The sequence below is a fragment of the Trachinotus anak genome, unplaced genomic scaffold, assembly GCF_046630095.1.
Source record: "Trachinotus anak isolate AG129_WGS33_773 ecotype Australia unplaced genomic scaffold, CSIRO_AGI_Tana_v1 ptg000010l, whole genome shotgun sequence".
Lineage (NCBI taxonomy): Eukaryota > Metazoa > Chordata > Actinopteri > Carangiformes > Carangidae > Trachinotus > Trachinotus anak.
Window position 1 is genome coordinate 14,664,127 of NW_027273861.1, and position 17,451 is coordinate 14,681,577.

Below are 17,451 nucleotides of genomic sequence, written 5' to 3' on the forward strand. Positions count from 1 at the left end.
CGTGGTGTGTGACGTGGATCACGGATTGTCTACCAGCTTTAGCAGCAAGGCGTCTCGTGAGCAATCCTGTGAGTCACAGTGACGCTGGCACTCTGCCTCGATTCCTCAAACATGCGTGTAAAAATAGACATGGAGACAGAGTGTGATGCCCTGTGCATCTGCGAATACACTCAAGCCCAGACTGGGTCCCAGCCCCTGAGATTATTATTGCATAGAGGTGAAGATCAAAATGAATCATAGGCATCTGAGCCGGGCTTATTGGAAATCTGTGAATTATCTGCAGCACATGTTTATGAGCGTGTGTCATAGGCAGAGAACAGCATTAAACATACAAACACAGCGGAAAGCCTGAGGTTTGATCTCCATTTGGAGTAAAAATTAAGCTCTGCTCTGTTTAAGCCTAAAGAGTAAAGACACTGATACACTAATATTTTTAATCTCTTGTGAAAATTCAAACTATACTGTTATTTTAAAGTGGCTAAGAAAAAAATGCTGTCAAATGAATGGATTATCTGACTCCTGCATCAAACATAGCCCAATCTGTCTTCAATTCCACATCCCCTCCACATCTCAGTGGCCTGCTTGAACTAGCCGATCAATCCTGAGGATAAATGCAGCCATAGTTCAGTTTATACACAGCCCGTGTCAACTCAGAGCCACAGGCCTTTCTTATATACACTTCTCTGTCAAGAAATATGGAAGCAGTTGCATATATAGCCATACAGCCAGTGGCCTAGAGGTCACAGTAGGAGGGGGGACCTTATCTTATGTCATGTGTGTTTGGGGATTCGTTATATGAAGTCACTGTCAGCAGACTTTTAAATCAAGGGTGCATGTCCATTTATACTAGTTTCATATCCTTCAGCTACATTCACTTTTAAATCTGCACTCATTAAAGAAGTGAAAAGGCAAGCAATTAGCGGAAAAAACAGCTTTTATAATTGGAAATAAATGAGAGTAAGACAATAACTACACTAGAGACACAAGGGTCATTTCCTTGGTAATTTTCCATTTCCATTTTTCATGCAAGGATGCAATCTAGTTAGAGGGGAATTAATGGTCTTTCTCAAGTTTAAGTTGACTCTGGAGGCATATGCACAGAATTCACAATCTAAAACGCTCACTTAATTATATAACCAATACGTGTATTTTAAATCCAGTTGGTCCTCTTAGTTCAACAAAAGAGCAGTGACATTCCCTGTCAAATACCAAAATTGACCTTTTCGTACCTAAAAACTAAGTCTGTCGACCAGCAAGCATGTCTTACTTTCACATGGTTATTTCTGTGTGCCCTGATGAAACAAACTCTATTAAATCCAACAATCAATTATTTACAGGTGTACCTTCTCAATGGGAAACTTCCCGCTGCGGGGGATCCCAGTGGGGATCAGACAGGAGGAGCAGCTGCAAGTCCTCACCAGGCCCCCACAGTAAACTCAGGCCATGCGCTTCATTAGCTCTGCCTCTTCCCTGCCAGGCCTCGATCAACCTCCATCAACTGCAACCTCAAGCAGGTAGACTGACAGTCAGACTCACACGTACATGTGGACACCTGTTTAATCACCCCTTACTCCTGTGAACTTGCACGAAGGGATTTAAGAGAGAATATGTACTCACATCAAAGCAAAGTGTAACATGCTCTCATAAGCCCACGCACACTTCTCTAGCACCACTGTTACATGCCCAAACCACAGAAGCCTCTGAATACTTCCTGGATTGATCATCTGCTGATAATTGAGCACTCAGAGAAAAAAAGGGCCTCTTACAGCGAGGTGACAGCGGCAAGTTGTGCTCCAAACACAAGGCTGACCTTTACGAGACATCCTGCGAGAGTGAGACTGTGTGTGTGCATGTGTGTGTGTGTGTGTGTGTTATTGTACTTCTATCTCTGTGAGGACCTCTTTCAGTTTGAGACCATGAGAGAAGGGCGGCAACTAACAATTATTTTCTTTATTGATTAATGCAGCAATTATTTTGTTGATAAATCGTTTTGTCAACAAAGTGTTTGAAAATGTCAGTTACAATTTCTCATAGTTCAGGGTGACGTCTACAGCTGCCTTGTCCAACAAATGGTCATTTAAACATACTAACTGCAGCTTAGAGTTATGACAACTTTAGAAAGTGAGGATTCTTTAGGAGGATAAGAATTTCAGGAATACTAATAGAAATTAGGTTTATGCTAAGTTTAGGATAAGGACTTAGGTTAAAAAAGTGCAAAAAAAGGGGGTTTGCAGTCTATTGGCTGTTCCTTTAATTAGGTTCTCAGTTTCCAAGACCAGTGAAATGGACAGAAAACCAAGAATCTTGCACACTGTCCATCATGTGTCCATGAAGACGCCTTCAAAACCACAGTGTGTACCTACCTAATAAAAGTGAGTACAAGTGTCTATCACTGGTACTCCCTTTATGAAGTGAGTGCAAGTAATGGACAGTGTGCAGGACTGTTTTTAAGTCAAGAGTTTTTGATCCTACACACCTGTGACTAAGACCTTATGGTGTGCAATAATTGTTGAAATTGCAACCTGGTGGCAAATGCGAATGAACAAATCAGTTTTTCACAGCAACCTCCAGGAAGTCACTGCACCCAGCCAACAAATTGTCCAGAACATAAATCCCTGTAAAACCATAACTCGATGTTTGTACACTTCAGTTTTTTGTATGTATTAAACAAACAAGATACGTAAGTGTTAGTTAATGAGCTTTGGAGGTGCTGGTAGGTGGATTTTTTAATTCTTTGGACAGAGCCAGGCTAGCTGTCTCCCCCTGTTTCCATTTTTTATGCTAAGCCAGGATAATTTGCATGTGACTCTAACTTTATATTTAAAATATGTAAGAGTGGTGCTGATCTTCTCATCAAGTGTCTCGGCAAAAAGGCAAATAAACATACAATACAGTTTCCAAAATGTCAGCATATTCTTTTAAGTACAGTTTGCTAATGAAACTTAAAATAGGGGGTAAAGAATGCACCCTGTCAATGAGAGTCCTCACAAGTATGTTTACATGTTTATATGTACAGTATGTGTTAATATGTGTGCCTATGTTGCTTATGTGCTGTGCATGAGTCACTACATGAAACATGATTCACATATAGTGGATTGAGCCACTCATCACAGCCATCGTGGATATTGACCAGATCACAACATCACTCAGCTCAGCGTCACTCCCTTCAAAACCAAATTAGCAAACAATATAATATAGTATGAGTCAGTGAGTAATGACTAGTTGTAATAGCACACGACACAGTGATCAGACATCATTACATATAATTCCTGTTAATGTCTGTTAATCAGATACAGTAGAACTCATTAGATGTAATGAGACACTCCCTCCACAACAGCACATTAACCTGGAGGTTGTTCAGTCTGGCTGCTATCCTTCTGGTCACTACAGCACACACAACGTTTTGATTTAAAGCCAATTGTATTCTTGCTGAGTATACGTGCCTGTTGGTGCTGTTATAATATCATTTTTGGTAATGGTAACCATTGGAGGCCTGAAATGTCTGTAATATGATAACCACCACACACACAAACACATTTCAAACCTTATTCTTCGGCTGTTGATTAAAATTCATCCGTTTCTATTTTTAATCACCTAAATGGATGAGCAAACCCAGAGACAACCACAATAGATCGCAATCAACAATAGAAGCGCACTCATTCTATTTACTGAGTTTTTCAAAATCAGCAGTAGGCCAGTCAGTCAGTCAGGAAGCTGCTGAATGGAGCAGAACAAAAGGAGCGAAGAGGCCACACCTGGCCCAGACACCTGGTGAGCTGCACAGCAGCAGCACAAACACGCCACCAATGGACATTTGCGTGTGACTGTCCCTCTCAGCAACAAGCAGGGGAAACACAGTCTCTCCCTTTTTAGTAATAGCAGAGCAAGTCATTAGGGGTGGAAAGCAGTCAAATAGTCATTAAAGTAACAGCAGTATATAATTGTTATGTATTATCGATAGGGCTAGGGCTAATTAGGGCTGTAATGTATAACAGTACAAAAAAGGCCTATCACAGTTTCCTAAAGCGCAATACTCAAAATATTCAGTTCAGAGTGATATAAAACAGGGAAAAGCAGCAAATCCTCACATTGGAAAAGTTGGAACTAGAGAATATTTAATATTTAATTTTGTTTCAAAAATTACAAAAGATTATCAAAGTGGTTGCTGATTAGTCCTATGTGCATCAACTAAATAATTAATCGACTAATCATAGCAGCTCTAGTTAAGTTTGATATATCTACTGTATAAAAGGAGACTGAGTATGAGCAGCAGGTCTCCATAGCCTTTTGTTGACAGAAAATATTTGCAGCTGTACATGGAGAAACTCCTCTCTGCCCCGGTAATCCACTTAGCATTAACAACTCCTCCTCTTCTGCAGCAGTTTTTGTCTAAATATAGCTATTTTTATAACCTGTAAAACTGCTACATTTCATTTCACCCACTCCTAGATCATCATTAAAGGATTAAAACACCGCCACTGACACACTCAAAAGGTCAGATTTAGTGCTTGCTCCTGTTACAGCATTGTACTGTTCTGGTTTCTATTTCAATTAAACAATTAATGAACCAAAAAAGTAGTTAATCATTCAAACTATTTCTAGACTGAACTCAAGTGAACGTGTGTGTGTGTGTGTGTGTGTGATTGTGGTGGTGGTGGTATTGTCTTGTGTGTACTGTCCATGGTGCTGAAATTTCCGACGGATTCTCTGTTGCACAGAGAAAGTGCAAAACACCTAAGAGAATTTGACTGTTTAGAAACTTGTGTACATTTATAAGAAAACTGTACACAGTTTGGGGGGCATAAACAGATTATGAAAAAAAAAAAAACGTCTGCATGTTTGTTTGTTGACCAAATGGATCCCAGTTTACCTACCGTTTTTATTTCACTCCTACATGACTCCTGCGTGTGTCTGTACATTTCACACCTTACCCGCTTCATTTCCACCATGAAGCAGAAAAGGATATGGCCACTCAATGATTTTCTTGGCGTACTTCCTGACCACGTTGTCCTCGCCAAGGATGAAGAGGGACCTGTTGACGGTGAAGCAGTTCTCCCTGACCGGGATGGGGTTGTACAAGGCCATGGTGCGGGCACGCTGCGCTTTGGTCTGCTTGAAGGCTGGGGAGATGCCACCTGTGGACACGGCCGCCCCATCGCGGTTCCGGTTGCGCTCGGACCCTCCATCCCCTGAGCTCAACAAGCCCGGGACGTCGTCCCCAAACCGGGCCATTCTGTCAAAGCAAACCACACGGGAGGGGGGGGGGAGGGGAAAAGGTGAGACGGGGGAGGAAAAGGAGGTTATATTCTCCTGGAAAGCAGGTTGCGGTGCTGCGCTCGGTGTGACGGCAGCGTGTGTCGAGAGCCGGATCAGTTTTAGTCCATCGTCACTTCTATATTCGCAAAAGCACCGCTTCCACTGTCCTCAAACTTCGAAATCAGATGAAAACATTTGCGGATTTTGTCCATTCGGTTCGGTCGGTCTCCCTTACCAAGTGCGCTCTGCGCGAAAAAAGGAAACAAATCCAAAAAGTAATTCAATTGCGCCTCGTTTAATGAATCCGTCGCCTTAAATGAAGCGGTGAAAACTGAACCATTTTGCAGCGTTTGATCCATCCAAACACTACAAAGAGAAAAGAGAAAAGCTGCAACAGGTCAGGTCTTCAGCCATCCTCAGTCCCCTGAGCGAAAAGGAGAAGAGCAGGTTGATTCATGGATTTTTGAAATAAACTGGCAACAGTCCACTGACTAATTTAGTGCACATCACTCATGTCTCCTCTCTCCTCTTCTCTGTTGACCACCTACCACAAGAGCACTATCCTACTGCGTGTGTAAGAGCGCGACGGGGGTGAAAAAAAAAAGATAACAACTTTGGCATTTCCCACAACATTTTCCCAGAAACAACGCGGAAAAAAAAAAAAAACAAAAAACAAAAAAACTACGTGTCACACAGAGGAAAAAGCAACCCCGAATCCGTCTTGTCTGCAGTGGGATAGTGAGGGAGCATCCCCCCTTCTCCTCGGCACTGTAAGAGCAGGAGGAGAGAAGGCAACAGTGGCTCCTCTAATGCGACAGGATCAACACACCTCTCCTAACCTCTGTCCAACCCCAGAGATGCGCAGATCTGGTTGACGAACCGTGTGAACAGAAGACAATGAAAAGGAAAAACAGAGTCATGCATGTAATCAATGAAGTCACAGTGTAATGGAAACAATTATTAGATGCAACTGCCCCCACCATGATGAGTGAGGATTATGTAAACCAACTATATTCAACGTTAGACAGCCTGTGAACCTGTTACTCCAACTATTAATGCGCAATGACTTTATGCGCCCTTGTGTAAAATTCTTGCAACGTCAGGTTTACTGTAGGATCAGTACAGCTTTCTATGTGACTATGGGAAGGGCCACGCTGTGATAATCTGCTCTGACTTGTGTTGTTCACCTTGCATGGTCACGCCTCAGGGCGAGCAAGATGCTGGTCACGTATCAGATCTGGAGGGGAGTAAACACTTGTTGTGAGATACCAGGCGCCAGCAAGACACTCAGGAGGACAGCGGCAGCATCTCTGGCTAATTGCAGGGCTCAGAACCTACTATTGCAAGGCGTGATAGTGAGGGGGAGTCATGCTGCTGTGTGCCGACTGGAAGTGATCATATGTTTTTACAATGAAGGGCTGGCCGGTGGGGGGCAGGAACCAATGCCTGCCAATTGTCAGATATGAGAAACATGACTATACAGGAAGCAATAATAAAAATCTGGTGAATTGATTCTAGTTACAAGTATCATCTTTTTGTCAAAGCTTGATATATTTTATTTTTCACTGTCACAGATCCACTGTTAGTGAACTATTAAAAACACTGAGGTTTGAATAGAGCCACTCTTCAAATACCTGCTGTATACACTTGCTGTACTGTCGCCTGTTCTGTTATTTTCATCTTGAATCTGATGTGGAAATTCTTTTAGGTGTTTAATCTTTAAATTAAAATCATAACCAGTCACAGACAGGGAAGGAAAGTCAGATAGATCATGACATGGACTAATGTATTGTTGGTTTTGGTCTTTTGATAGGATTTGTTGCCAAAAATAAAAATGTAAAATAAAAGCAGCCTTATCCTTTAAATGAGCCAATGGAGTTCTACAAAAAAAAAAACCACCATCCCAAAAAGATATGAGGCAAGATGCAAAGAATTCTCAAAGAACATAAAGATGAGAGTCTGTGTACAGTAAAATTCACCAGCCATCATATAATTGTTTAAACTGAGGCAGTAAAGTGATAGTCAGGGAAACAAAAGACAAAAGAAGAGCCACAGGAGAGAGTTAACCACAACGCTGACACTGATGGGGATTCAGTGATGGTGGTATGACGAAGGTGGTGATCAATGGTCTGTGGCCTCTGACTCATTAGCGCTTCAACACATTATGGGCATTAAAAATAGAACACATAACAGACAGAAATCTGACATCTTCTCATTATACATAGTGAGACAAGATGTACAAATTGTCAATCTCCTCCCGTTAAAAGGCAAGAAACTGCGTTAGAAAAGTTACATTTCACTTGCTTTGTGTTATTTCAGTGTCACCTACTGTATGTGTGATAGAAATGTTACTTTTTCCACTTCTTCTGTGCAGCAGTAAGGGAGTGATACCATTAGTTTTTCTGCCAGGACGAGAGCGTGCAGCAGCAGTCACAGCTTTCTTGGCTGAGAGGTGAGGGGTGAATTATGGTAATTAGGTGTTAAACAACAGGGACGATTGGGGTGGATGGTTCTTTCATGTAAAAAGGCAGAGAGCAAGCAGTTAGAGTGTCTTTGTTGTGTACAATGCTTTGAGTCCATGGCTTTTTTTTCAATCAAAGTACTAGTGATATTGCTGAAGGACTGGATGCTTCGATTAGAGCACAGTCAAACCATAAAAAGAAAAAGAGTTTACACCACCTATTTTTAGTTTGAACCACTTTCTCAAAAGGCACACTAAGAGCTTATGAGTTGTAACTAATGACTTTATAGTTAATAAATCCTACTAATGCTTTATAAGTCAGTTGTAAGCCATTAATCAGTTTTTGGATGCCAGTTTGTAAAAATTCCTTTTGGCTGATGTTTATCCTTTGTATTTCATAAATTTCATTCATAAACATCAACCATCCATTAATAAATGCTCATAGGTTCCTCACCTTCTAATAGTCTAATAATAATGTTATGAATAATTTTCCATTGTTCTGTTTTAACAACAATTCTAGGTATATAACAGGTGCTAAAGTGATCAGTCCATTAGAGTCTTCCTGACAGACCTAATTATCTGCAAGCTAAAGCAAGTGATGCTCTTATTACATTGCTTATAACAGATCAATAAAGCATTAGTTAACTTAAATCCTTTGAAAGGAGATGGATTATTTTGGTTTTTATCATTGCTAAATGGATACTACTGAAACACTGCAGGAAAAGCCACATTAGCAATGCGGACTATAGGACTGACTGTTTTAAAAGCAGAAGATTATGTAGACAAATTTCAATGAAAAATAAAGTTCAAGGAGGTCAATATTGGTGAAGACAGCATCTAATTTGACTTTGCAGACTTGGTGTAAATGTTGGAAAATCTTCTCTTAGCTGGAAGAGACGTATAGCTTGCAAAAATCTAGCCGAAGGACACAGGGTTACCAAGGTTACCAGCTGTCATGACAGCTGGTTGACAGTCCCTGTTCTGGTAATGGGACTTAGTGCCACAGGACTGAGGTGGGAACAAAGATTTCAATTCAAAAATAGAGCGTGTGAATGGAGATACCTGACGGGCTTGTATCTGAAACCTGGTCATTATCATCCTCTTTGCTCATCACTCCACTTACCCTGAGGGAAAAAAAATAATCATGTTAAAACCCACACGTGAGCTAAGTGCACGTGTTTACTTGACCCGTTTGGTTGTTATGTATGAACATTTGACCATTTTTTTACCTTCAACTTCCAACATATTTACACTGAGCTGTGTGTGCTGAATCCACATGGACTAAGAGCGTCAACTATTTCCATGCTATAGGGCTGTGTTTAAGCCATTTCTGTCCACACAAACCCAGAAATAAATGAAACCCAATCCAATGATCATGCAGCCCACACCTTTTTCTCAATAAAACACTAAATGCCACATTACAAAGTTCAGATTGTTTTGGATTTGTTGGGTATGGTTACAGTCAGGGTTAGCTTGAGTGATTTTTGAAACTTAGTCCAACGTAGATTTCGAGCAGAGAAGTAAGAAGATAACACATCAATAAGGCGTTGTGCAGCTCAATGTTACATGGTCTGCTAAAAATATTAGTTTCATTATTAACCATTATGACAACTTCAGTTTCATGACATGACATGTGCCAACTAAGCAAGGACAATAGGACTGCATCTACTCTGCAAAAGAGAAGTGCAAAACACATTACAAGAACAGATTATTAATATATCTCTAATAATACTTTATCAGTATAATAGAACTAATACCAAATGGTGGACTTCAGGTATTCATTCATACCTCTGGCTATTTATGTAGGCGTTTCTAATTTTTGTTCCAACAGGAGCACTTTAGTTTGGAACCAAGTTAGGTAGGTGAACTGTAAAAGGACAAATTAATCATTGACTAAATGACAAGTAGTGTAATTGGAAGAAGAGTGTAAGTGCTGGAAGCCACTGTAGGGAGTAATACAGAGAAGACACATTATTTGCACAGTGCTGTGAGACAGGCAGACAGGCAGACAGAGAGAGACGTCAGATAAGGAATCTGTGTGTCTGTCTGAGTTTCATGTCAACACATTTTCATCAGTGTTGAGAATGTGCTTGATGACACCCATGGGAGGGGCTTTAATTGTGCAGGTATATAAGAGCAGATCAAAACACACTGCAGCAGTCTGATCGTAACAAGTCAATAAGTTCCATAATTGTTTAGGAGTGCTTTTTTTTTTTTTTACCTTAATTTCTTTTATCCCATGATCCCTCCATTATTGGGGCAGATCATGACACACTGTATTTGCATGTATTTTTTCTATAATCCCATTTTTGTCTACATTTGATCTAGTTTAGGAGATTTGAAGATGCAGGAGGATCCTGGGTAGTGTCGTGTAGTCAGTGCTTTGCAATCCTTAAGCACGAAGGCTTTCATTGTGGACAACCTTCATATTCACTGAATTCTTTTAAACTGCGCATTCAAGGACAGGAAGATTTCTTGAAAGTTTTTGTGACTCTTTACAGGCCAACCTAACACTGAACAGGTTTTCTAGCTGTCACTGCCATAATGGTTTCTATAGCAACAAGGCATCCTTGTAGAGATGATGTTGTCCATCTTACACATACTGCCGAAAATATTGGTCTTACCCACATTTGCTGCAACAACTGTCCTTAAAAACATACAAGAGCACAATGTCAAAACAACTTCAAGGGAGTCAGTTTATAGGAATACACAAGGTTTACTAAATCTTTTGAGACTAATTCCAGACAACAGCCTGGAGGCTCCATTTGAGTGTGATTTGAGGTTCAAATCTGCTAGATTTACTCACTTAACTTCATATAGTTTGCAAAGAATGGTCTTGCATTTCCACCTCTCAGAAGAAGGAGCGAATCCAGCAGCCATAGTGAAAAAGGAAGGTTGTAGTGGGAAAGAAAAACTGTTTCATCAAACCAATCACCAAACAAAGATGGTTTGTTGTTTTGTGGTAAAACCTGAAGTTGACGTTCACTAGACAGCCAATGCATGTGGCTGACTGCATGCCTTTGAAAATACATTATATACGCCCTAAGAGTGCATTCGCCATAGCCATAGAGAGGCAGCAGCTCAGTGAACATCAAGTTCAACTTCAAATTGAGGATTAATGACCACAGAGCCATAACTCCCTGTCTGCTCTTTGTTTGGTGTTCTAACACAGTCAGATATTGTGTTCATTTATTATGAGCTACTGCTCTCTCCCTCTCAGTGCAGGTCTCTGAAGAATACTGGTTGATTAAATTTTTTTCTTCCCCACCACAGGCTTCTCTCATACCTGTGTAAATTTGCACCTGCTCTTTAGAGGCAATGATTTCAACACACAAAACAAAGAACAGAATGAGCAGGTATATATATTTATATTTTCCTCCTGTCATTTGTATGATGTCCACTAAAATACATGTGAAATTACGGGAGGGCTAGACCCTGCTAATGACACCGTTAAACTGCACTTACAGGTGTGTTTGTGCCTGGCCTCAAAGTGTACCAAAATTGAGCTGCAAAAGGTGTGAAAACATTGACAGGGTCTGAACTGAAACTACACTGAAAAACATAATTTCTATCAATTCAGTGTTGTTGGAAAGATACCACAATGTTTGGACTGAAATCAAGTCTGTTTGTGTATATTATTTCATGGATAAGGCTGAAAACACATTAACCATGGCTTGGTGGAGATTCAAAAACAGTTCACTGTTTACACAGTCTGTCGGAACAGCTGACGTATGTAACTAATAAATACAGATGAAAACATTAACATACTGGAAACTGTAATTATACAATTTTTGAAATTGAGGGACTTCTTTATTTGTATCCGATGGAAATGCATATGGTGCACAGTTGGGAGACGTGGATGCACACGTGTTTGAAGCCACTATTACAACTGTTTTGAGATAATGATATAAAATTTGGAAATAATGAACTTAGATACACTTTCACTATAAAAATGCATTAATTTTGGATATTAGTCATCTATAACAACTACTTAACATACTGTTAGTACGTAACAAAAACCGTGCTCTCATTAATAAGCTTGCACATTGGGTGATGCTCGAACCTACAAAAACACATATTAAACCTATTGAGTTCCCCAAAAATAACCACCGAGCTGGGTCAGTGTGCCATCAGCCTGAGCAGATTTCAGCTTGACACAGAAAAGCTCGGGGCAAACACAGAAGGACAGAAAGACGACAAAGCCAGACCTATTGATGTGGTGAGATGAAGGGGCCGGGAGACTGGACTATATTTAGCTTCATTGAGATGGTAATGGTTGGAACATGAGAGGACTTTTGAGTGCGTTTGTGTGTGTCTGGGTGCGTGTTAGTGATGAGCTATACAAGCTCAACCACCATTTGAATTTCTGGGCTTTACGTTGAGAAAGTGTTTTTGATCATAGAAACAGGACTAATTACAAGTGGGTTTGGCAGAATCAATAGTCATCACTCTGTAATAACAGCATGGAAATAACAGCACTGTTGATTTCTTTCCTGGCCTTGATCAGCGCCCGAAGGAAATTTGATGAAACAAATTTACCCTGCGGCACGATTTCTCTGTCTTTCTCTCTTTCTCTCTCTCTCACCCTCATCTATCTCTCCAGCTGTCTTACCCTCTCTCTCTCCCCTCTCTCTCCATACCAACCCAGTTTTCTGCCTTCCACTGTTGTCTTCCTCCCACTTGTTTCCTAGCAACTGAACTGACATGCCCCCTATTCTTAGCCCGGTGAATCTGTCGCTGTAACCCTAGATTTCATGGAATAACCTATATAAATCATTGTTCCCCAAGGGGAGCCAAGTTATGGTCGCTGTCTCCAGACAAATGACTGTCCACAAGCATGTTGTTAACCTGGTTTCCGCCATATTGCAAGTTTAGAGTGGTCAGAGCAACAGTTGGGCAGTGAAAGATCTGCTGCAGTCAGCGACCAGATAACAAAACAAACATAAATGCTGACATTTACACAGCTGTCTGAGATGCTCCATTAATCTAAGCAGCTTGATAAAAAAAAAAAATACATAAGGATTTTATGACATTGGGTGATGATTGTTTTCAGTAAATTTCCATAGCATGCACTTATTGACTTGAAAAGGATTCGCCTCACATTGATCTGATGTGTCTGAGAAATTAATTCAAACAGGTTTTACACAGATTTTAAAACCCAAGGAAGTTGAGCAGAAGATAATAAACACTTCACTACAGTCTCTGGCAGCACACTGTCCGTGTTAAGGTGAGGATATTAGTATTTAATCAAATCTAATAATTAGATTAAGATAATAATCTAATAATTCATCAGCAGTTCCTTGAAGCTAAGTGACATATCAGATGATACACCACTGATGATGAAACGCTGGAAAACATTAGGTCTTTAAAGGAAAAACTAACTGATGAAAGCCATAATTAAACAGTTAATGAAGGAATCCATTGTGCATTGAAAACTGAATGTTTTTAATGTTTTTTTTGTCAAACTGTTTTTAAGTATTTGTCAAGAAAGAGCCTCCGTCATGGTGGATGACATTTTTGGCTGATGTCTAATATTGAATAATGTACCAAAATTAGCTTCATATGTTCGTCTAACAACATTACTCTCACACTGTACGATTATAGTAAAATCTGCTTCATCCTACATAACCATTTCCTACTGATGGGCAATAATATCCTGGGACATTATTTCCACCTAGTGACAAAGAGTGGTACTACATTATTTAATGGGACAGAAGATGTTCTGTATAGATCATATTTCAGAAACTCAGAAAAAATAGGATTAGTATATAGGGACACATCTAACAACTGATGCTGTTGTAGACATGTATTGTCTCCCTGACTGAAATAAAAGAAACCTTTCTGATCACTCATTTTCCCATAATCTTTCAACATCATGGCAACTTTCAACATCAAAGATTTACATGGATGTAGACATGTGAAAGCATTTTACTTTATTCAGCCACTTTAGACAATGCAAGTCATATGAATTCATGCAAAGGCCCAGAAGTCACTTAACAGGAATGGGAGAAATCTTGTGAGTTTACAGAATAAAAACCACAAAATATAACTTACTTGTACATCAAAATTCTTTGGGTATGGAGAATTCGATATATACAACATTAATGGCCAGGGTTTAGAGACATTTGCACATGGTGCAAAACCAAAAGGAGGAAAAAAATCCAGACCATGGAAATCCATCATAATATATGATGAAAAGGAAGCAGGTGGTGGGCTAATCAAAAAAAGCCATGAATAAGGAATTTGCAGTGACTGCTTGGTGCTGCAGCCATTTATTTTTAAAATTAAACCATCCATTAGTCCATATATCTATCTGGCTCAAAATTACAGTGAATGAGAAGAGTGTTAATAATCAAACTGGCAGCCCAACAGATCAATATTGTCAACAGGCAGCTGTAAATTTACTGCGGTGGTGTGCAAGGGCTGGCTAGTCATAAGAGGACGGCTGGTAGGCTGGTGGATGGCAGGGTACCCCTGAGGCCTGAGAGAAACCAGGTAGTGTGCAATGTGCATAAACGAAGAAGGGAAAGGAAAGGGAAGGAAAGGAAGGAAAAGTAGAAGAGAAGATGTGAGAGTCGAGTGAAAAGGTTTGGAACCCCTGGATTTACCCCAAATTCTCCATCCTGACCTCCTCACACCTCTGATCAAATGAGTATGAATATGAATGAATATGAGGTAACTCAGTGACTATGTTTATATTTCCCTCTCTTGTTCAATGAAAAGCTGGACCCATGTTCCTGGCACAGAGGCATGGATAATAAGCCCAAAAACTCTTAAGAACAAACTAAAAGGTTATCAGAAAGTCCCAATCCAGGGTTATGAGTGAAATAATTTTGTGTGTGTTTGTGCCTGAATTCCGAATACTAAGGACATCCCAGCAGCTGCAGATTGGATATGCTTGATTTTTTGCTCCACACCAGTATTTCCCATGTCATTACCTAATGGATAATTACCTATGTGGCAGCTGCTCTGATCTGGAAAACATACTGTGCAGACAAGCTCGACTGAAGCTGCAGTGAAGAGTGTGGATTATGAATGCCCTCTGGTGGGCTCAACAATGCTAATTCAACTCACACAGGATCAAATCATACTTTGGCTTCAGATTAAAAAGACAAAAGAATGATTCATCAATTCTCTTTGTATTTGCAGTCTCAGCCGTCAGTGTTTCAACATGCAAGGGGGGATCCAGTGTGAGGTGGACTGAGCCAAGTTAAACCTTAAAAGAGCTTTAAAACTATGTGAGGTGTCACTTTCTTGCTCTCATTGGGCCTCTGCATAGATATTTCTCAAGAAAATCTATTCTAATTATTCCTCTTCTCTGTGAATCCCTTCAGATGGATTTTGATGCCTCTTTCAACATATTTACCCATTTGTTTCAATTGACATCTCTACCACAGACAAATGATTACTTCACCGGCTAAACACCATCCATTTGTCTCATGAATGCATGCATGAGCCTGTTTGTGCAGTAAGCAGTTCTCAGCAGCTCCACTAGAGGTCACAGACAGGGCGCTGAAGTCTCAGTTTGCTGCTATGTTGGAAATTGATGAGGACCCACTTTGCTTACCCAGCATCCTTTTCCCCATTTGTCAGAACTGCTCCCTCCTGGAGCAACATAAGTTGCACAGCTGCAACAATTGGACTCCCTCTGGTTTTAGGGGGAAATGGATGTGATGAATGTCTCCCATGCACACTTCAGGCTTGTTTCCCTGCATATCAGCCGCAAAGAATGACCCAACCCATTGCTGAATTGTAATCTGAAAATAGGGGCCAAAAAAGGCAATTTAGATATAGCCAAGTCTCCCTGCTAAGTCCATTTGGCTTGAAAGCATCAGTGGCTGAAAGAAATCCTGTTGCACTACAAAGGTATTATTTGCTCCAATAAGCTAACGGCATTGAACTCTCAGAGCACAGCACAATCATCTTTGATATTTAAATCTGAAGCTTTGAATAAACGGAGGGGGAGTGAATTCAAGGTCTATGACAAGGCGGACATTCATCCTCCTCAGGGTGTCAGGACTTTAATGTCCAGAGAAGCACATGACAGCTATAATTTAAGCATGTATACACACAAGACAGCTATAAAAGTACATGAGGTATGAAAGCTTTGCTCTAAAATGGTGAAATCAGCCTGAAGACAGCTCAGAGGCATGGAGAGCTGTTAATATTAACATCTGCCATAAAAGTACTATTCATAATGACTTTGCCAAAGCAACAAATACATTTTACAAATTATTTTTGACGTAGAAATAAATGTTTCTGGAATAGATGACTTGATTGGATGTCTCATTTACAACTTGCCATTTACAACCTGACAATTAACAGGGATATTCAAGCCCCTCATCACCTCCTTCTTCCTGTTAGCTGAAGCTAGTTCCCATTTAAAAAAAAAAAAAAAAGGGGGGGGGGGGGGGGGGGTGTAAATGTGTTACTTCTCTAGCCAAACATCATTACAGTAGAGTGTTTTATTTATCTTTGTGCAAGCACATATGGTGGCAGAGCAGGCTGACAGGTCATATTGCTTCCTGTGCTGAATGGTTTCATATCACAGGGCAGTGTGGGAAGTCAACATAAAGGGCTGCTTTTTTTCAGCTGAACCTGTACAGCAAATAAGTTCCTCAGAAGAGCTCTGAAAAAGTATCCCTTCTTCAAACAAGCCTCTCTGTGAGACAAAGTGCAAGTGCATTGAGTGAAAATCATTACGAACGCTGATTTATATCATTTGTTTATCTATGTGGTTTACTCAAAGTGCTTTACTTTAAGACAAAGGCAGATGAATGATGTGTCTCTAATAAATTACAGACTTCTCAATCAGTTCAGACACTTTAGACCTTTTAATGTGCACGTCCTTCAAGAATAAAGACATAAAACTGACAATTCCATTGGAAATTTCCATCCAGCACAGAACCTGACACATTATTTTAAGATATTGCTTGTAGCAAGTGAGTTGTCATCACATCTATGGTCTTTAATTATTAAACACATAATAAATGTTGCTCTTTGCAAGTGCCTGCAAACCATATGCATTTGAACTCTGAGCTGCACATCATGCTGTGTTTGTTTGTGTGTGTGTGTGTGTGTGTGTGTGTGTGTGTGTGTGTGTGTGTGTGCACAAGTGCATAAACTCCACTGAACGTGAATGTGAAATAGTAAATGAGAGAGCATGCCGCCGAGGTGTTGCATGGGAGAACCAGAGGCCATATTTCATAAAGAGGTTCCCTCAAGAGGCACAGCTGGTGTCAGTAAAGCGGGGCATGAGCCCAGAGATGCATGGCGGTAACATTTAAGGCTGTAATTTTAGTGAAAGAAAGGGAGAGAGGGCACCTAAATAACCATCTGTGATGAGAGACAATATAGGCCATCTGATGGTGTTGCTCTCTGAACTAACGTCACTTTAGAATTTAATCACAAAATGGCATTATCGGCCCGTCGGTCCACCATATGGTCCACCATACTGAAATATCTAAACAAACACTGGAGGACTTAACTTTGATTATTTTTTATCATGCTACCACACTAATCCAAAATAGTGAACATAGTAAATATCATACCTGCTGAACATCAGCATGTTAACATTGTCAATGCAAGCATGTTGCATGCTGATTTGAGCAAATAGCTCCAAGCACTGCTGTGCTCAAGTACAGTCTCAAAGAGCTGCTAGAATGACTGTAAACCTTTAATCTTGTTTTGGGATTTTTTTTTCTGGTGTTTCCACCTTCATAGTGTAAATAGAG

General features: G+C 40.2%; 1 protein-coding gene across 1 annotated transcript in view; it reads right to left on the reverse strand.

The window, feature by feature from the left end:
- LOC139627124 (voltage-dependent R-type calcium channel subunit alpha-1E) overlaps positions 1-17,451 on the reverse strand; it is a 93,943-nt gene that overhangs the window by 55,725 nt on the left and 20,767 nt on the right. The window contains exon 4 of the mRNA XM_071487808.1: positions 4,967-5,233. Coding sequence (XP_071343909.1) covers positions 4,967-5,233 — 267 coding nt within the window. The remainder of the gene's footprint in view (positions 1-4,966; positions 5,234-17,451) is intronic.